Consider the following 20660-nt stretch of genomic DNA (forward strand, 5'->3'; position numbering starts at 1 on the left):
AAAAAGTTGTGATGAGAAGGAGAATTAGGCATTTAATTTAGAGTTACATAGCTGAAATGTAATAAAAATTTAGAATGACATAGTTTTTTTATTTATTATCAGCATAGAATAAATAAAATAAAATAAGACAATTTAGAGTATTTTAATTCTTATACAGACACTTCAGAAATGTTCCAACTCAAATACAGAAAGTGGTCAAACTAATCTGCACAAAAATGTTCCAAATCTTATACAAACATTTCAGAAGTGTTCCAACTCGTATACAAAAAGTGATTAAACTAACCTGCACAAAGATGTTCCAAATCTTATATCGACACTTCAAAAATGTTCCAACTCATATACAGAAAGTGATCAAACCAACCTGAGATCGACTAAAATGACATGCATGATTGGAATGAGTGGAGAGGGAGGAGGTAATAAATTGATGCATGTGTATGCAGCATATGTAGTGGCAAAAGACATAGTGGTGTATAGCAGTGGAGTGGTCCAAAACACAAACTGAGTGAGTTTGAAATTGAAGAGAAGAGAAGGGTTGTGTCAGTGCTTCTTATCAGAAAATAATTTCACAGTCTAAGCTATAGGACATTTGGGATGACATTGATGGTCTCATTCCCATCTCAGACACTTCACTTTCCCTCTCTGCACTTTCTATATTCATCTTCTCCACCTTCAAAACCTTTTTCATAATCAAATTCAATAACTTAAATCCACTCAACTTATACAACAATCAAGATAAAACTATTTAATCATTAAAAAAAAATTATGAAATATAAACTAATTTTATAGAAAAAAAATAATTAGTTGTTATAGTGATTAAATTAGATATCATTTTAGAGATTAAATTTTTTATTTTATTTTTAAAGTAGTTTCTATTATTAATAAATAGTTTCTAAATTGGTTTCTAATTAGCTACCAAAATTTTAAATTTGGTAGCTAATTAGATACCAATTTAGAAACTATTTATCAGTAATAAAAAACTAATTTAGAAACCAATAATTTTGTTACTCTCTAAAATGGTCTTAAATTTAGTTACTATAACAACTAATTATTATTTTTTTTTCTAAAATTAGTTTCTATTCTCCTGTAGTGGATGATGTCCGAATGTTTAAAGGGCATGGCTTTCTGAGTTAAATGGTAAACATGAGTTTTGTTCGTCATTGATGTTTTTGAAAGTTATATACATACACTAAAAAAAATCATTAAATAAAAAATAATTTTAGAAATCAAAATAATTAGTTGCTATAGTGACTAAATTATATACCATTTTAAAGACTACAAAAAATTTATTGATTTCTAAATTAGTTTTTATTATTGATAAATAGTTTTTAAATTGGTATTTAATTAACTACCAAGGTTTTAATTATCAATTATTTATATTCTAAATTTGGTAGAAAAACATTGGTAAGTAATTAGATACTAATTTAGAAACTATTTATCAATAATAAAAACTAATTTAGAAACCAATAAAGAAACCAATAATTTTTTTAATCTTTAGAATGGTTACTAACTTAATCACTATACCAACTAACTATTTTTTGTCTCTAAGTTTGTTTCTATTTAATGATTTTTTTTTTATTGTAGTGATATATAATTAATATTTTTAATAGTTGAGATATCTCTACAGTATTTCATATTAATTTATTATTTGAAAGTTATACAAATATATAATCACGTTTTTATAATAGGAAAATATCCCACATTAATTCAGTTCATAAAGAAAAAAATCTTAAATCCACCTACTACAATTATTAAATTTTTGCCCTAAGTTTTTAGTACAATTAATATAATTTTTATTATTTAAAAATATTTCTTATTTAAACTATTGTTACATTAATTTTTTATCATGTGTAATTTGCACATTGCATCTGGTAATTAAATATTTGTTACTCTCAACTTGTAATGTTAATTTTTTTTTATATGAATTGTATAGAAAAAGAAAAAGTAACTCAACAAATATTAAAGATAGTACAATAATTAATAATTGCGTCTGTAAGATTGAAAGAGACAATAATAGGTAAAATAGAATTAAGAAAAATAAAAAATGTGTTAAAATATTAGAAATAATAATGAAAAAAATAAAAATAAAGTACAAGTTACAATTAAAGTTAACTAAAGTTTTTTTTTTTGTTTTTACTTTTTTATCAGCAAAGTAAAGTTAACTAAAGTAGTTTATAACTATAAGTTAAAAGTTTTTAAAATAAGCTATTTTAAAATGGTGGCAACAAAATTTTCATGCTGATAGAAATAATTTATAAATTAGTCAAATAACCTAATTCTTAGAAATTTATAATTAGTTTAATTTTTAGATGATCCAAAACTTATGTGTACATGAACGTCCTAAGTTAAGACAAAATTGATGAAATTTTGTAAGTATATATCTTTGAGTTTTGAATTATTTTAATTATGATAAACTTCCTGAATCCAACCCACTTAAAATTTTAAATATTATATATGTGTATATAATTTAAGTAAATACTAACCAGTTCCTTAAAAATATTAGTTATTTTTAAAAAAAATATTATATATGTACTGTTTTTATAATTTTTAAATATATATTTTCATATAATTGTATAATTCCTTAATCAACATGTTAACCTTTTAACTCTCAAATTTTAAAAATTATATACTGCAACAAATCCATTTTTAGTGTCTAAAGCTTCATAGATATGCACTTTTAATCTCAATAAATTTGTAATTGCAAATTTAATCTTCTAATTTTTCAAAATTAATTAATTTCAATCTAATATTGATATATAATATAATTACTTATAATAAATAATATATATAAGTGATAATAATGTCAATTATTCATATATTAATAATAAAATTTATGATTAACTTTAATTCATATCATTCTGACAAATATGTTGACATTTTCTATTAACAACCCACTAAAGGTAGAATACAATTATTTAATTTTAGAAAATAAATAAACAAATTTAGAATTAAACTTTTACATTATTAAACGTAGATTTAAGTCTGTTCTGAAAGTACTATTTGTCAACCACTTCTAAGAAAAAAGATGGCTTTATTAAGTATGTGTTTGAATAACCTCTTAATTAATTTTGACCTTTAACACCCGATTCACAAATAAAGAAAGAAAAGTAAAAACTAGTATTTATTGTTTGTACACGTCTCTTAAATAGTATGTCCATATCGGACACATATATCGGACATCAATACTCGTATAACACACACTTGTAAGACACATTAATGAAGTGTTCAATTTAAAAAATACTGATTCGATGACAATTGTAACATGATTCTAAAACAATTTTAAAAAGAATAAATATCTTTATTTTCTAAAAAATAAATTTATTATATAAATATTTATTATGATTACAAAAGAAAAATATAAATCTTTTTAATCAACAAGGAAAAATATATGCTAAAAAAAAATAATCTATACATAAATTTTTATTGTCAATTTATATAATTTATAATTATATAGATTCTTCTCCGATATTCTATATATACGTATTTATATTTCTATGTTTTTGTCGTGTGTCCGTATAAGTGTGTAAGTGTTTGTGGTATATATTATTGGTTTAAATATGAAATTTGAATTAAAATGAATTTTAAAATAATTGAATTTAATAGGAAAACTCTATTAACCTCGTAATGAGAGACAAGTTGAAGTGACAGAAAAAGCATAGAAAGAAGAAAATAAAAATGGCAGCATCAGACATTATTGTAAGGCGGAGAAAGGCTGAAAAGTGAGCCTTTCATTGATAGGGTGTGGGGTCTTTTTTCCAATACACGCACATTTGTTTTGGTAGACAAATCCACCAAACATCCAACAAGGTAAAGTGTAACTCTCACCCTTCGTTTATTCTTCATCACTTCATCCCAATCTCTTGCATTCTCTGATTTCTCATTTCAGGATTTCATCCTCTCTTCTCTTGGCTCCTTCCCTCCGTTTCTTGAGCCCTTTTTCGTTTCTGGGCCTTTACCTATTCTCAATGGAGGTAATTGATTGATCTTGCCATCTTTTTATCAAATTTCCTGTCTTTTTTCCTCTTTCGTGATTCCTTGTGCAATATCTGGTGCAAAGATTGGTGCTTTTTAATCTGGGGTTGGTTGGAGTTGCCCCCTTTTAGTAATCCTTTTCTTTGTCGTGTTGTTGCAAAATGTTTTGATTCCTCTTTCTTTTGTTGGATTTTGTTGTGATCTCACTGATGATTCTTTTGCCTTTTCTTTTTATAATTATGGAAGTTTATCAAATGTGAATGAACATGATCAAACATGTTCCGGAAGGATAGGGTCGCGCTCTCAATTTTCCTCAACATCGAGGATTGTGAGGAAATTGCAACAACGAACAGCAATTTAAAACCTTGTTGATAATGTGTGTGATGATGTTATTCTTGTTGTTTTGTTTTTAGTTTAAAAAGTATGTGAAATAGAATTCTTTGGTAACTTTCTACAATGAGGTTTTTATAATCTGTGCTGAGCTGAGGGTTGTGGTAACAACAAATCAGATCGATGGATTGTGCATTTAGCTCAAACTAGTTGAGATTTTGGTAAAGCAGAATTAGGCTAGTATTATCACTGCATCATTTTCTTTTCTCCCTTCACCTGGTTCGATAGGTAATTGAGGAATAACCTGGATTTTATGTTTACTTATTGAGACTGCTTATAATGACTCAAAATATTTCATCTTGACTCTGAGAACTCTGAAATATTAAGGTGCCGGAAATGGGAGGCAAGACCGAAAGTCACATGACATCGGCGGCAGCCTTTGTGGAAGGGGGGATTCAAGAAGCATGTGATGATTCTTGCAGCATATGCCTTGAGGAATTTTGCAAAAGTGATCCTGCAACTGTAATATGCAGCTTATGTGCTTTCTTCTAATCTTTTCACAAATAGAAGTATAAGCAAGGATGGCTTCATTTGAAAAACATTTGTTTACTCCTTTTCCTTATCTTTCTTTTCAGGTCACTAATTGCAAGCACGATTTCCATCTGCAGTGCATTCTTGAATGGTACATTCTAATACTTTTCATCTGTTTTTGATAAAACTTAGAATTTTAATTTAATTTTTAGCACTATATTCTCAAAGAGTAATATTTTATGTCTTGTCATTTGGTTCCTGAATATTAAAATTGCTTCTAGTTTTCAGCATTAACAAGTTCTCACTCACATGAAAAGTTAGAACCAGAAGTCATTTGTATAAATTGTACGTTAATTCTTAATTTCTTTAAGTCCTGAGTGGGGGATGGGGCAAGGGGGGCAAAAACCGGGCATGGGAAGGGGTAATTGACCCGCAAATGTGATCACGACAAGTTCTCTTGGCACTTGACTTGATCATATTGGCTATTTTGACTGGAGAATCAATGGATTACCCATTTTTCTAGTCTAAATCTTACTCACCTGTATGCTACAATTCAATCAGAATTGGACTGTACCTGACAGCTGACATGATCTGGTGAACTGGTGTGGTGTTACCAGCTTCTGTTCCATGGTCACATGATGACAGTTTATGAAGTTTGCATCATCACCAAATTTAATTTTTATGGGATAAAGAGACCTCCAAGGTATTCAAACTGTAGGCTTCTTGGTGCAAGGGTTGACATTTATTTCTTTGCTTAAGATCACAAGGTGGAATCATGATTGTGTTGGTCAGAGGAGCTGTAACTGATGCTGCAATATAGTGTAGAATATATTCAATATATTTATGTCAGTAAAGACATATTCTTTGAAAAAATTGAATATATTTAATTATTCATCATCAATCCAAGACTCAATTTTCAAATGTGTTATTTTTTTACAATTACTGATGAATCACCCTTTATATTTTTTCACCCATTTAGATGATGTGAAAGTCTACATATCTCCAAAACAAATTGTTTTGACTCCAGTTGAATTTCTTAACTGTTAATTGCTTCCCATTCTAGTTCAATGATTGATTCAGTGTTCAGAATATTGGTCTGATTATGAATTCCACAAATATCCTTACTGCTTTTTTTTACACACATTCTAAAATTTGGTATGTCGTGGATTTAAATTCTATAGAGTTTTCCACATAGTACAAATATCAGTAATTCCTATGCATTATGGATAGATGGGATTTTTCCAAAATTTTAACTATAATTTTTAGACAAAGTGCTATACTACTAGTACTAACCACCAACAAAGTTTATAGCTCTAGCTCCTATGAATAAAACAAAATGGAAATAAGAACTTTTGAAATAATTGAGGAATATGTTTGTCTCTCTCAATCTGTGTTGTGTGTGTGTTGTCTTGATTTTGTATATGACTAATAGCCATGTTTACTGTTGAAAATATTGTTGCCTCTTCCAAATATATTAATGGGTGGGAAGTTTCTAATCTCAAAATATGATTTTGGCAGCTGGTGAGAACATTTGAGTTTAAAATGGAACATTATACCACTGTAATAGTTACTGGCTGTTGTTTGTATGCAGGTCTCAGAGAAGCTCTCAATGCCCTATGTGTTGGCAGGCTATCAGCTTGAAGGATGCTACCAGGTAGTCCAGGATTTTTCTTCCTGTGACCTACTTTATAATTAATTTCATGATTATATTCTTAAACTCGAATGAATTTCATGGCAGCCAAGAACTGCTCGAGGCAGTAGAGATGGAGAGGAGCTTGAGGGATACCCCATCAAGAAATGCTGCAATTTTTCATCATTCAGAAGTTGGTGATTTTGAATTGCAGCGTGTCAGTCGTCTATTTTATTTTTTTGTCCTACATCTTAACTGTCAGCACATCTTATTCCACCATCTATACATGCTATCAATTTTCTTTCTTGTGCAGTTACCCATGGGACATGAGTCTGATATTGAAGAGCGGATCATTCGACATTTAGCTGCTGCAGCATCAATGCGAAGAGCACACCTTCTCGGCCAGAGGGAAAGTCATCGATCTAGGTCATCTGCACATGGCCATCCACACTACTTTGTGTACTCAACTCAGCCTAGTGCACCTCCATCAGCTGCTGGAGGGGGAAGTGAACCAGCTGCAATTCCTGCTGGAAATCCATCGGCTCCTCTTATATTTGATGGAACAGAGCAATCATCACCGGAGCAGATGCCTCTATTCCAAACTAGGGGTTCTTCTTTGACTTCTGGCTCTTCAGTCACGACAACAAATCTTCAAGGATTTCACTCTAATCATAGGTAGTTAGACCTTATTATTTATTTACTTGTGATCCTTATTAGTGTGTGATCATGTGAAGTTATACATTGTATATTTACGTGTTTGTAGAAGCTTTGCCTCTCATTCCTTGCCTGCAAGCCATGATGAACCACAGCCATCACAGCCATCAGAACAATCATTCTCAGATTCTCTCCTTTCCAAATTTAATGCAGTGTCCATGAGGTACAATTCATAGAAATCATGTGTCAGCAAATTCTATATGTTAAGTTGACTTATCAAGTGAATTTTCTTGTGACAGATACAAAGAATCAATTTCAAAGGGCACAAGGGGATGGAAGGAGAGGCTGTTCTCTCCTAATTCTTCTGTGTCAGAACTTGGTTCAGAAGTTAGGAGAGAATTGAATGCCAAAATTGCTAGTGTGTCCCGATTAATGGAGCGCCTCGAAACAGCAAGAGAAAATAATAGCGCCGCAGGCACTTCTTTATCAAATCATTCCATTGCAGAGACAAGCAACCAAAACAATGTGGAAGTTCGTGGAGAGAACTCTTTTCGTGGCAGTAATACTCCTGCTACATTTTCTGCTAGCCCAGATGCAAACTGAGCTCTAGTTTACTTCTATGAATGCATCTTTGCTCAGCATATCATGTTTGAAGGTGAGCCTTGATCTTGGTTTAGACTTTTTTCCTCAGAACAGAATCAGTGGAGATTTCATCCAATTTATTAACTAAGTTTTAAGGTTAATAATTTTTGTGAACTATCAGTGCAGATATTTTACACTATCAACCAATTAAAATCATCATTACTATAACTTACAAAAGTCAACTAGTCATTTAGGTGATTTATTATTGAAAGACAGAACTTTTTACACCAGAGGTTGTGTTTGATTATAACATATAAGCAATGTTTAGTGTGTATCAGATATAATTTTTCTGAAGTGAGTGTTTTTGTATTTTTTTCAGGCTAACTATTTGCTCAGAGATGACATGGTGAGGAATACTTGTTGATGGAAGTTATTGGCTTTGAGTAAGAAAATAGGATGTGAGGCACCTGTTCCTAAAGCTAAAAGCTTATGTATATATTATATGCCGGGAACTGTAGGGATTAAGTATTTAAGGTATAAACCAAGGGAGAAAGTGTTATGAATTTTCTCTAATCTTTTAGGTATATTACTATATATGTTCATAATATGAAAGAGATACTTTTTGGAGTCAAGGGAAAATAGATATCAAGAAGGCAACTTTAATTCTTGGTGTTTCTGCTACTTTAAGCTAAAGCTTTGTTTGGGATCATACTGTTGTGAATTAAAAGTAAAATCTTGGTATTCAAGTTTGACAATTTTTTACCTTTTATTTTAAATGATCAACAAAATGCACAAGTTATTTCGTATAGTTTTTTATTATTTGTCAATATTAGGGTTATTTTTTGGCCCTAATATTACTTCTTAATTTACATTTGTTTGTATTTATATATGGCAACACCTATCAAAGATATTATTTTGCTAACAAGTTGAAGTTATTTTACAAGTGGCGTTTGTTCACGCTTTATTTAGAAACGTTAGTAAAATTTATTTTTTCTGATGTTATGTTAGTTAAATTTGTGTTGTTAACGGTATTTTTTTGGTCAGTTTAATATTGATTTTTTTTATGCTAGTTAGATTTATTTTAGTTCCGATTATTTCTTTTGATTGTTAGATGTGGAGATTATCTTTTAATGTCATTATTATTATTGTTTTTTTTTTCTCCCTAAAGTTATTATTTTGGTCAATGTTAATAGAGAAAAAAATTTAGTTGACTTGGTTAAAAGATTGATTAAAAAATAATCTAATTAATTTTATAAAAAAATAATTTTAACCAATATCTAACAAAACACTTTGTTTAACATATCTTTATTTAATAAAGTTTTCAAGAAAAAAATGTGTATAAAAGCTTAGACAATTTCTGTTGAAGTATTAGAAGAAGATACAATATGAACACTTTATAGACACAAAATATGGGATGAAAACAAATTTACTAAGAACACATCCCAAAGATGAATATGATACACCACATCAATCATTAGAGTTTGTATCCTTAAAATGGTGTTATTAGAAGTATAGAAAATCATATAAATGTTGTTCTTATAACAATACTTTAAATGTAATAACAAAAGATATTTATAGTCAAAATGAATCCACAACATGCACGTTTCAGTTGTTGATTTAGAATATGTATAAAATGAAACTATAACATTTAATAGATCACATAGAGTTAACTACTTTTTCTATTACTTGAGTTTTCCATTCCTAGTCCTCCCTTTTAAAGGCTTTTATAGAAAGTTTGTGGACTGATTTCAAAACCTTTATATGAATCCACTAATTTCTAATTGAAAAAGTTATTCAAAATGATTTTAAAGCTATATTCAAATTTCTCTTATTTAGAGTTAATTATTTCTTTCACACAATACATATTTATCATAACACATATTTATCATAAGGTGTGAAGATTTGAGAGAAAAGTGTGAAGAAAGTGAGTGTGTTTGGATTTGAGTTATGTTAGTATGTATTTGTGAGAAAAATTTAATGAAGTTTGTGAGTGATTTGATGGTTTTGAAAGATTTTTTAATTTTTTAAAAAATGTATAAAATGTAAATTTACAAAATTATCCTTATATTTAAAAATATTTAATAAATAAAATACAAGATATTTTTGTGTAGATTTGAGTTAATTAAAATATTGTAAATTATTTTTTATATCCTTGAATAATTTATTTTTGTACTGTTGAATGATTATTTTCGTAAAAAAATAAGAGTTAATTAATATTGTTAAAAAATAAAAACAATTATCATAAAATTAATATTATCTAAGCATATACAATTTTATATTTATTTATACATTTTGAAAGATTTTTCTATTTATGAAATTAGAAAAATATTATATGTAAAATGAATTGTACAATAAATTTAATTAAAAAAATATAGAACAAAATATGAAATATTATACAATATTATAAAAAAATAATATAAGTAAAATATATTATTGCATGAATTACACATCTATTTTATAAAAACTCTTCATTTTAACCCAACCTAATATATTATTATATTAGTTATAATTATTGAATGTTTCCCAACTTTTTTTCACTTCCCAATTCATTAATATATATATATATATAATATAAATATTTAAATTTACATAAAAAATATTAATTAATAAAAAAATAATTTTTAAATTATAAAATATATATTTTTTCATTATGACTAAAGCCAATACATTGAAATTTGACTATTGAATTATAAACTAAAACCCTCAATTCCTAATCTGGACAATGATTAAAAACCAATTTTATTTTTTTAAAATAATGATATAATTATACTTGTTATATTAGATGTGTAGAATAGTATTGTTATAATGTAAACCCAATCATTAAAAAAAAGTATATCACTTTTTTATTTCTAGTTCATGATAAGTGCTAATTAATTAAAAAAAAACTATTTGTCTAATTATAATTTTTTTTTTATTATTTTAAGATTGAAAATATAATAATTAAATAAAACCAAAATACATAAAAATGATAAATAAAAAATAAAGTGATATATTAAAATGTTATAATGATCACATATGCACATATATGTAAATATTTCTATCCCTTATAAACTCCAACCCTCAATCCCTAATTTGGACAATGAAACGGTTGTTTGCTTACTCTGTCGTCGTGAAGATGAACAAAATAAACTGAGGAAGACGCGTGAAACATTTTTGAACCCTAATCTTTTGCATTCCCCCATTTGTTCGTAATCGATGTTTCTCTTTCTTCTTTTTACTTCTTCTGTGACCCCTTTTTTTGTGCGTGCCACCGATTTTCGAGTTCAGTTGTACACGATGACTTGATTTATGCTTTATCACTTTAATATTGAATAAATTGGAACTTGTCTAGACAATTTTCTGGTTTTATCTGAATTTGTGTTAACTTTGTTTGATGAATGAATTGGAATAGAATAGGTTTTCTTTTTTTTCTATCTCTGTCTAGAAGGTTTGTTTTTACACTTCAGAAGAAAATGGCGGTTTCATTTTCTGTTGTTTCATACTCTTAAATTTTCGTTAGTGGGGTTCTCATAAAATGATTTAAAATATATTTTTTCTTTTGATGTTGTTTCTTTTGTATTACTAAGGTTGTGTTCGGTTTTCAGTTTGGGATGCTCCAAATTCAATTTGGAGAGTAACTCAGTTTGTAACATATTTGATTACCTTCAAAATCACATTTACGCATTCAAATTTGGCCTGTAAACTCAATTTTGTAGAAGCAAGACTTGTGCTACTTTTGAAAACTCAGTTTGCTGACTTAATGTTGCTTAAAACTTATGTTTGCAAACTTTAATCCAAACATGCAGTTTTAATTGTCAACGCAATGATTTCTTTTTTCCTTTCTCGGTTATGTTCTTTAACCGAATTACAATTGTGTTTTGTGAGTTTGAGTTTTATTGGGTTGAATTGTTGAAGGAAGTTATTCTGGTGTGCTTTGTGCATGATGCAGTTCTAGGTATTTGGTTCTGAAGCTTCTGTTCAATGGCAAAGGACAAAGCTGTTTCTGTCAAAGATGCCGTTTTCAAATTGCAAATGTTACTCCTTGAAGGCATTCAAAATGAAGATCAGTTGTTTGCTGCTGGATCTTTGATGTCAAGGAGTGACTATGAAGATATTGTAACTGAACGGTCCATCACAAACGTGTGTGGTTACCCGCTCTGCTGCAATGCTTTGCCATCTGAGCGCCCTCGGAAGGGTAAATACCGGATTTCACTGAAGGAACACAAGGTCTATGACTTACAAGAGACTTACATGTTTTGTTCTTCAAATTGTGTTGTTAGCAGCAAAGCCTTTTCTGGGATCTTGCAAGCTGAGAGATGCTCAGCTTTAGACCCAGAAAAACTAAACAATGTACTTGGGTTATTTGAGAATTTGAATCTGGAACAGACAGAAAATGTGCCAAAGGATGGAGATTTAGGTTTGTCCAATTTGAAAATACAGGAGAAAACTGTAACAACCAGTGGGGAGGTGCCTCTGGAGCAGTGGGTTGGACCATCAAATGCAATTGAGGGATATGTGCCAAAACCAAGAGAGCGTGAATCTAAGGGTTTACGGAAAAATGTTAAAAAAGGTGAGGATTTTCTGGTATTCTAGGTAATCGTGAGAAGCATAGACAATGAGATAGCCCGATTTTATTTCTTGCTTAGGAGTATCCTGTTTATTATCATGTTTAATCTTAGGCTTATGGATGATTATGACATAGACTGTGAAAGTGAAGTTTGCTTGTACATTGCAGGGTCCAAAGCTGGTCATGGCAAGTCAAATAATGATAAAGATTTAATTAACAGTGAGATGAACTTCGTGAGTACTATAATTATGCAAGATGAGTATAGTGTTTCAAAAGCATCCCCAGGTCAAACAGACACAACTGCTCATCATCAAATTAAACCAACAGCTGTAGACAGGCAACAAGAAGAAAAGGTTGGCCTTAAAGTCGTCAGGAAAGATGAGGATAGCATTCAAGATCTGTCTTCATCTTTTGAGAGTGGTTTACATTTAAGTGCCTCAGAAAAAGGGAAGGAAGTATCCAAATCATGTGAAGTTGTCGTCAAATCCACTCCCAATCTGGCTATTAAAAAGAAAGACGCCCATTCTGTTTCCATATCAGAAAGACATTATGATGTAGAAAAGAATAATTCTGCAAGGAAATCAGTGCAACTTAAAGGGGAGACAAGTAGAGTTACTGTTAATGGTGATGCTTCCACTTCCAATTTTGATCCTGACAATGTTAAAGAGAAATTCCAAGTAGAAAAAGTTGGTGGATTGTGTGAGACTAAACTCAAATCTTCCCTCAAATCTGCTGGAGAAAAGAAGCTTAGCCGCACTGTTACTTGGGCGGATGAGAAAATCAATGGTGCTGGTAATAAAGATCTTTGCGAGGTTAAAGAATTTGGAGATATTATAAAAGAATCTGAATCAGTTGGTAACGAAGATGTTGCTAATAATGAAGATATGCTACGTCAAGCATCCGCAGAAGCTTGCGCAATTGCATTGAGTCAAGCATCAGAAGCAGTTGCATCTGGAGACTCAGATGCCACTGATGCTGGTAATTACTGTTTCTCTTAAGAGTTCTGTATTTAAATAATAATTGGTTTCTAAAGGGTTTTTCATCTATCAATGAATCTTGTGCAGTTTCTGAAGCTGGAATTATTATATTGCCTCAGCCACATGATGCTGTTGAGGAAGGTACTATGGAGGATGCTGATATACTGCAAAATGATTCAGTTACTCTGAAATGGCCAAGAAAGCCGGGAATTTCTGACATTGATTTTTTTGAATCTGATGACTCATGGTTTGATGCACCACCAGAGGGTTTCAGTTTGACTGTAAGTTTAGTGAAATTTTGTAGAAACATGTCAATCTGCATTAGTTTTCATGGAATATTCTAAAGACACTTTGTGCTCTTTTTTTGCATAACTTTCTTTCAGTTGTCACCTTTCGCAAATATGTGGAATGCCATATTTTCGTGGATGACATCATATTCTTTGGCATATATATATGGGAGGGATGAAAGTTTTCATGAAGAATATCTATCAGTCAATGGGAGAGAATATCCTTGCAAAGTTGTCTTGTCAGATGGTCGGTCATCTGAAATAAAACAAACTTTCGCTGGTTGTCTTGCTCGAGCTTTTCCTGCACTTGTTGCTGGTCTTCGACTGCCAATACCAATATCCACCTTGGAGCAAGGGATGGTAGGAACTTGGAGTTATCTGTGTTGTTGTGGTTTATATTAGTACAATTGTCCATTAAGTCATTACAGTTCTATTATACTGGTCTGGTTTGGTTTTCTTACATTATTGGGACTTATGTCATATGTTCATAAGCTCCCTGGCAACAAAACATGCACAAAGTCGCACACACTCAAAATAAGAAATCAAAATTTGATGCTAAAATGGATTTTTTAGCTATGGAAAAATCATTATTAGGAAATGAGTTTAAGCCTAACTCATCCCTCACAAAACTGGTTCGTAAGGTGAAGTTTATTCCTACTTATATTCTGTAAATTGATTTTATATCTAGTTAATTAAGGCTATGAGTTGTAGATAGGGTTGAGATATAATCTTCATATCTGTATTGATAGTGGTCTTTAATATAACCCAATAAATTGTTTGTTTGTGGATGAGTTATATGTTAGTTCTAATGACTTTCTTGTAGGCATGCTTGCTGGAAACAATGTCCTTTGTGGATGCACTTCCAGCTTTCAGAACAAAACAATGGCAAGTGGTTGCTCTTTTGTTTGTTGATGCATTGTCCGTTTGTAGAATACCTTCTCTTATCTCATACATGACGGATAGGAGGGCTTTGTTTCACAAGGTGAGAGACCCTTTGTTTATATCATACTGACTTATTATTTTATATCTGTTATATTATAGAAGGAATCTGTTTGATGTGCATGAAGCATTGCATATTTATGTTGAATTGTAAATATATATAGGTCAAAAAGGGACAAACCCTTTTTAGGACACTGACCTTTTGATTAGGGTTGTTCAACTAACATTTAATATCTCCATTATTCATTTGCTTAATCTCTTTACATTTAAGATCTTTTGATCTGCATTTCCTTACAATTGTTTTGTTTTCTATGTATGGTTCTAATGAGAGTTCAGCAACATTAACCCCACACAAATTAGCCATCATGTGCATAATGTTGTTCTACTTCAGCTTTAGACTTGATGCCACCATATTTTATTATTCCATAACTTAGTTCATCTAGTGTGGTGCTCCTACCATGGCTGTGGACTTGAAATTATTGTTTACATTCCAATGGCTTCCCATCTTGTAATTCTAGACTAATTTTGATTTTTCTTTTAATTTGATTCCCTACGAGTATGAGTGTGTTGGGGTTGCAAAAATTCGTATATGACAGCTGGAAAAGGTTAATGATAATGATATATCATTTTCTTTTGTTATTTATCTCTTTTGTCATGTCAGATTTTGATATTTAATTTTGAACTATACTTTCAAATCTGTTAAGCATTGTTCTGGCATTGATTTGGTGAAACAGGTTTTGAGTGGTTCTCAAATAGGTATGGAAGAGTATGAGATTTTGAAGGATCTTGTAGTACCACTGGGCCGAGCACCTCATATCTCTGTCCAGAGTGGGGCATGACGACAAATAGACTAAATGTTGGACTTCCTCAATGATGACTTAAAAAATTACCTTTCAAATATATTGGAGTGGTTGTTCATAAAATATCAAACAACATGCAATGACAACAATATTAGACCTCAAGCAACACTGGAACCAGATTTCTCTATGTTAATGAATGTAAAATTGTGATATTGTTCTAAAATATTGTAGTTATAAAAAAATATATAAAATATTGTCCCTGAGTTAAATACCAGTTTGTATTATTTTATGCCAATCAGTATGTAGAAGGTTCTGAAGATGTCTATTGGATTTTCTTCTGAGGTCATGTCAGGATGGGGACAACTTCATAAAAAAAGTGACAAAATTCCAAATTCCTTTACTGAAGTGATGTCTATTTCTTAGGCTTCTTTCTCCCCCAGCCATATATTTGAAAGAAAAAAGGAAAGTATTTGATGACTGTGATCATAAATGAGCATTAGTATGGTCAATTTTGAATGAAATTGATTTTTGTAAAACTGATTCTTGTTAGAAAAATAATACTTAGACAATTAAAACAACCATATAGAGTAGGATATAATATGAATAAATTATTGATAAATTGATTTTAGTACCAAAGTGATACATGTTTCTGGTTTTACATTAAAAGCAATAGTAAAATTTTGTTCTCTTTTAATTTCAAATCAAATTTTTAACAACATTTTTATAATGTGAACCCAAACATGTAAATTAAATGATTCAACCTGAAATTATATGTACACTAACGTCATGTTTGGTTCTGTATTCAACATGGGAAAAGTGATCTAAAGAACCATAGTAGCAGTGTTTGGTTTTGTTAAACAAGGAAAAAAAAAGTAATTCTTGTTAAATTGATTTTAAAGTAAAACAATTTATGTTTGTGTGTTCTTTGAAAAAAACAGTTTAGCAGCAAAATTTGAGTTTTTTTCTTTAAAAGTTATTTTAATTCTGTTAATTATAATTTTTAAGTAATTCTGTAAGGTGTCTTTAATTTAAATAACTCTATGTTCTCGATGTATCACTGGTTTTTAATTATTTTTCTGTGTAGTTTTGTGTATAGATTAATTATGGGCAAAGTTGGAAACAAAATCGATAGTTGAATTTCATCAAATAAATTGATGCAATTTTTAAGCCAACGTGAGGCATATCTAAACGCAGGATAAAACTTAAACAAATCTAAAACAGTATTAAACTTCAGCAAATTGAAGTGGGAATGCTTGCCTTGAACATTGCTTACAAGTTCAATTTTTTCTTTTGAAGTTTCAGTTATCTTGCATGTTTTTCATCCTGGGAAGCAACTAATAGAAATTGTCTTTTAGTCAAAGTGTTTACTTAATCAGAGGGCAAAACACATGAACAGTTTGATAAATAATGAATTAACAAAATATTCATTACAAACAGCAACAGTTCAATATAACAACAAGCAACCTATCTTCAAATGCAATACAAGATTATAATGAACATGAAGCAACCTCTATATTCACAACAATAATGAAATATAACAAGGAGTCCTATGTTTATATAAATACTCTCCGGCTATATATATGAATCTACACTCCAACAGTAACCTCATATGATACAATCTCGGGTGTGGATGAATTTAAGACCAGTGCAACATTCTGAGCAAGCTCACTTTTGGATTCTAGCTCCATGTCATCTTGATATTCAGAATTGCTAACTGGTGGATCATGGCTTTCTTCATTGTTTCCTGTGCCTGCTTTGACATCTTGGTCCATTTTAGTAGACTTCACAGAATTCTTCTCAGTTTTCCCAATTGCAGTTTCCTGAGACTGCAGCTTGGCTTGAGTTTTTCTGATTGGTTTCTTTGAAATCACTTCTTTATTAGTACCCTTTACCTTTGCCTTGGTTGAATCATTCTGTTGCTGCTTTGCATGTGGACTAGAACAGTAATTATCATCTGAATGGTTCACAACATATCCTTTGTTCCTTCCAAGCTTTGGAGATTTTGGGCGTGTTATAGGTATCTAGTTGGTAGATAAAATGCATCAAAAGAATGAATATTAAAAGGTTCTTTAGCTAAGAATTACGTCCATAACATGAACCTGCTTTTGTATTACTATGACAGTGAGCTTATGTTGCCGCAAAAGGTTTATAAAAACAAATTTTAAAAGACATTAACAGCTGTGTGAACATGTGGTGGTTAGATTACCTTCTTCAATTCAACTTTTGGAGGAGGTTCCTTGTAGAAACTTGGCATTGGAGTGGCTTTGAATGTCATAGTCTTCCTCAATTGCTTGATCTCAGCCTCCTGGTTTTCCTGCCAGAAAATCAGAAGAAAAAAATGAATAAAATGTGATAACCTGGCTATGGGAGCTCAAACCACATGGAACATAAATTACTAAAGTAATTTAGTTTTTGGTTTTGACACCTTTGATTTCTCTTGCTGGTTAGTTTTCTCTGCTTCCTTTTCCTGAATTTTCTCTTCTAACTTTGAGAAGAACTGAGGGGAAAGGAGAAAATAGGATTAATATCTGCAATATTCAATATTTACATCAACAGGCTGCAAGATTTTAACAATCACCTCCTTCCTCTTTTCTGCTCTTTCTTCCAATCTGAAGGAAAATCCAGAACCACTGCTCCTCCTACGAGGAGTATGACTTCTGATACCACATAAACAAAATTTGATGAACATTTTAGCTAAGGAAAAAGAAGTATGACATTTTCATGATAAAACATTATTCAAATCCTAATGAGATTGGCAGATACACAAGGACAACATAGTGATCTGAGAGTAGTAGTTTCACAAATCATACGAAGTTGTGGAGTGAGCATCATCATCCTCTTTATTTGGTTTTTCAGTTTTTGCTGGGGTTGTGATCTGATCAACAGGTCTGCAATAAAGTAAAACACCACAAGGTGGTAATCCCTTCAGCAAACAGATATAGAATGTGGAGCAATCTCCTAAATGTATTTAGTGTTCTCTACAGTTGAGTTTACCATAGAATGAAATATATTGATAGAGAACCTTAACACCATAACTTAGGCAAAACATAAAGAAGAATCAAGCAAATCAAGGGAGGTTAAGACTTACAAGGATGCCTCAGATATAAGGCTCTTGGAAACCGCATTCACCGGAGAAGACTCACCAATCTAGTAGACAGAATAGAAGTCATGAACATGGAGACTAATGGAGAGAAGCTACCAAGCTACACAAGGAAAGGAACTGAGGGGTAAAATAGTTTCTGTACCTCGGAGCTTTTAAGGCTAGTCATGGATGTTAAAGAGGTCCTGTGGTTAGAATTTCCAGTGTTTTTCTCAGATTCCTTTGAGTTAACTTCATTGTTTGTCAGCCGGCTCGAACCACGAATGGAAGGCTTGGCTCTAGCCCCATTAACAAGCTTAGGTTCTGTTTTCACAAAAGTGCCATTAATGCTTTTCTTCATGACATCTCCACCAGCTGATTTGGCTGGGAAAGAAAGGCTCTTGGAGAGGTTTGGTCTATGTGTTTGAGGTGATGAAACTGTGGAGTGCAAATTGGGTTTCTCTTTGGTGGCAGATTTGTTCTTCTTTGAAGCAACACCACCTTTGCCACCATGTTCCTAACCATGTTCACGTGAATTAGTTCAGGTGGCATTAATAGTAATTGTAAATGATCAGTAACAGTTTAATTGAAGACACAATTCTGATACATAAAAGGTACCTTGGCAAGTTTTGAGTTTCTACTTGCTGTAGATTTGGGCCCTTCAACTTTTACAATGGATTCAGATGCCTCATTCTTGGTCTGAATTTCTACATTGCAACTGTTTTCAGCTTCCTTGTTTATATTCTCCTTAGTTGTTTCCCCAATGACATGTTTCTCGTCCTCCATAGCAACTCCATTTTCAGATTCCATTGTGCTACCAACAGTGACACAAAAGGTTGAGTTGAAAGATTAGAAGTAGTAAAAATTTTCTGAATCAAATAACTAAAGATTACAAACATGTATTTGGAAGTGTTTTTATGTCAGATCAGACTCTTGACCCCATTAAATTGCATAACTTCTACTCCTGAGCATACATATGTATAAGCCATTGCGATTCAATAAAAGCATTGCATAACACACTCAAATTGTAGATTTTACTCGGAAATTCAGATAATCCCTATGCTTTGATTTTGGTATTTCTTCTTAAGGAAGATATTCTCTGAAATGAAAGCACTATTAAGGAAGGATGTAAAAGATCATGACTCGAGTAAACAGTGTCCCTTGATCCATCTTAATGATCATTCTCTGCAAAAAATTCCTTCCATCCCCTTGAATTTTCGAGTTCTCAACTTGAATACAAATTCTCTATTAACAGAAATCAGAACAACACTTGAATTCATTGCAAATTTGCACTGTTTGACACAAATCTAGACCCACATTTTTCGTCACCTCTTTCTTTACAATCATCATCCTGAAATAAGATGGATAAATAGAAAGAAAACGAAGCTACATAATAGCTTCAATGAACATGAACATTCCATTGCTCCTCTGTATCCACCTCCTGCACTCAAATCCTCACAATCCAATGCTACAGTTTCTCAACAAAAGCATAAACAACAAAGAATGGCATTGGATCTTAACACTCAACACAAACCCATAAAAGATGAGCTTGATTTTTATTGAAAACACACGCAATCCAACAAAAGAAGATACACAGAATCCAAATCAGAATAGCAAAAGGACAAAATGCATCCCGGAAACAAACACAAATGTGGGAATCCAGAACTCAGAGACACCATAGATGACACAAAAACACACACTATGGATACCTCTTAAAGTTGGGATTTTGACTGTAGCCCTGATGATAAAAAGGACTCAACAAATTCAAAGATTGAATTGTTGTAAAGATTGGTAGAGTAACATGCAGAACACAGAGTTTCAATACGAATTTGTGTGGGGGGGGGGGGGGGGGGGGGGGGGGGGGGTTGGATTAGAAGCAGTAGAAGAAGTGGATTTTTAAGTGTATGTGAAAAGATGAAACTGAAAGATGGAGTTGGTGACACTCAGGTTTTCATTGAAGATATGCAAGATAGATTTGTGGAAAGAAAGCTCAAGTGGGACTAGCTTTCAATGAAGTGGAATAGATAGGAACTGCCACAATGACTCTTCTACCACTCCCTCAACATGTAACTGTCACACGAATCTTATTCATATTTTTATGTCTTATGTTGTTTTATATTCTTTATGTTCATCTTTCTTCCACGGTAAATGTTAAAAAAAATCTGCGAAGGACACTTCTTGTAAATAATGTTACAAAAATTTATGAAGTTCGGACACTCCTCTTAATATGTCCGTGTCAGAAACATATATTAGATATCAATATTCGTATGACATGTATCAGTAAAGTGTCTAATTTAAAAATATTAGTTGAATTTTTAATCATTTTACCATGTGTT

At 31.3% G+C, this 20660-nt stretch overlaps 3 protein-coding genes across 4 annotated transcripts; 2 read left to right on the top strand and 1 right to left on the bottom strand.

Moving 5' to 3' along the window:
- Positions 1 to 3609: 3609 nt before the first annotated feature.
- Positions 3610 to 8359, top strand: LOC137830721 (E3 ubiquitin-protein ligase RHF2A). Of its 2 annotated transcripts, none has more exons than XM_068638210.1 (10): positions 3610 to 3804; positions 3884 to 3968; positions 4687 to 4821; positions 4935 to 4981; positions 6422 to 6484; positions 6569 to 6677; positions 6774 to 7135; positions 7224 to 7337; positions 7414 to 7769; positions 8076 to 8359. In XM_068638210.1, exons 2-9 carry the CDS (start codon positions 3963 to 3965, stop codon positions 7715 to 7717), a joined length of 1140 nt encoding a protein of 379 aa, XP_068494311.1. In that variant the 5' UTR covers positions 3610 to 3804; positions 3884 to 3962; the 3' UTR covers positions 7718 to 7769; positions 8076 to 8359. The 2 variants fall into 2 exon arrangements, with proteins under 2 accessions (XP_068494311.1, XP_068494312.1); XM_068638211.2 differs by having other exon boundaries at positions 3631 to 3804; positions 6569 to 6653.
- Positions 8360 to 10715: 2356 nt separating this feature from the next.
- Positions 10716 to 15514, top strand: LOC137830724 (RNA polymerase II subunit B1 CTD phosphatase RPAP2-like protein). The gene is made up of 7 exons (XM_068638214.1): positions 10716 to 10880; positions 11625 to 12245; positions 12411 to 13220; positions 13307 to 13500; positions 13603 to 13866; positions 14330 to 14488; positions 15180 to 15514. The coding sequence occupies exons 2-7, from the start codon at positions 11657 to 11659 to the stop codon at positions 15282 to 15284; spliced, it is 2121 nt and encodes a 706-aa protein (XP_068494315.1). The 5' UTR covers positions 10716 to 10880; positions 11625 to 11656; the 3' UTR covers positions 15285 to 15514.
- Positions 15515 to 16641: 1127 nt separating this feature from the next.
- On the bottom strand, positions 16642 to 20412 carry LOC137830723 (protein WVD2-like 4). Its single transcript, XM_068638213.2, has 9 exons — positions 20034 to 20412; positions 18943 to 19138; positions 18491 to 18841; positions 18334 to 18392; positions 18056 to 18133; positions 17824 to 17902; positions 17671 to 17742; positions 17452 to 17559; positions 16642 to 17266 (listed from the first exon to the last, which is right to left on the bottom strand). The coding sequence occupies exons 2-9, from the start codon at positions 19132 to 19134 to the stop codon at positions 16832 to 16834; spliced, it is 1374 nt and encodes a 457-aa protein (XP_068494314.1). The 5' UTR covers positions 19135 to 19138; positions 20034 to 20412; the 3' UTR covers positions 16642 to 16831.
- Between the last annotated feature and the right edge of the window lie 248 nt (positions 20413 to 20660).

This window comes from Phaseolus vulgaris, chromosome 7, assembly GCF_051622355.1.
Source record: "Phaseolus vulgaris cultivar YP4 chromosome 7, ASM5162235v1, whole genome shotgun sequence".
NCBI lineage: Eukaryota > Viridiplantae > Streptophyta > Magnoliopsida > Fabales > Fabaceae > Phaseolus > Phaseolus vulgaris.

Excerpts from the sequence above, each read along its gene's own strand:
- LOC137830721 (XM_068638210.1), top strand. Across the intron at positions 6,678-6,773 it reads GTGATTTTGAATTGCAGCGT|TTACCCATGGGACATGAGTC; the intron begins GTCAGTCGTCTA and ends TTTCTTGTGCAG. Across the intron at positions 7,338-7,413 it reads TTTAATGCAGTGTCCATGAG|ATACAAAGAATCAATTTCAA; the intron begins GTACAATTCATA and ends TTCTTGTGACAG.
- LOC137830723 (XM_068638213.2), bottom strand. The coding sequence starts at position 19,134 with ATGGAATCTGAAAATGGAGTTGCTATGGAGGACGAGAAACATGTCATT. Across the intron at positions 18,842-18,942 it reads GAAACTCAAAACTTGCCAAG|GAACATGGTGGCAAAGGTGG; the intron begins GTACCTTTTATG and ends GAACATGGTTAG. Across the intron at positions 17,560-17,670 it reads ACCAGCAAGAGAAATCAAAG|GAAAACCAGGAGGCTGAGAT; the intron begins GTGTCAAAACCA and ends ATTTTCTGGCAG.
- LOC137830724 (XM_068638214.1), top strand. The coding sequence starts at position 11,657 with ATGGCAAAGGACAAAGCTGTTTCTGTCAAAGATGCCGTTTTCAAATTG. Across the intron at positions 13,221-13,306 it reads CTCAGATGCCACTGATGCTG|TTTCTGAAGCTGGAATTATT; the intron begins GTAATTACTGTT and ends AATCTTGTGCAG. Across the intron at positions 14,489-15,179 it reads GGAGGGCTTTGTTTCACAAG|GTTTTGAGTGGTTCTCAAAT; the intron begins GTGAGAGACCCT and ends TTGGTGAAACAG.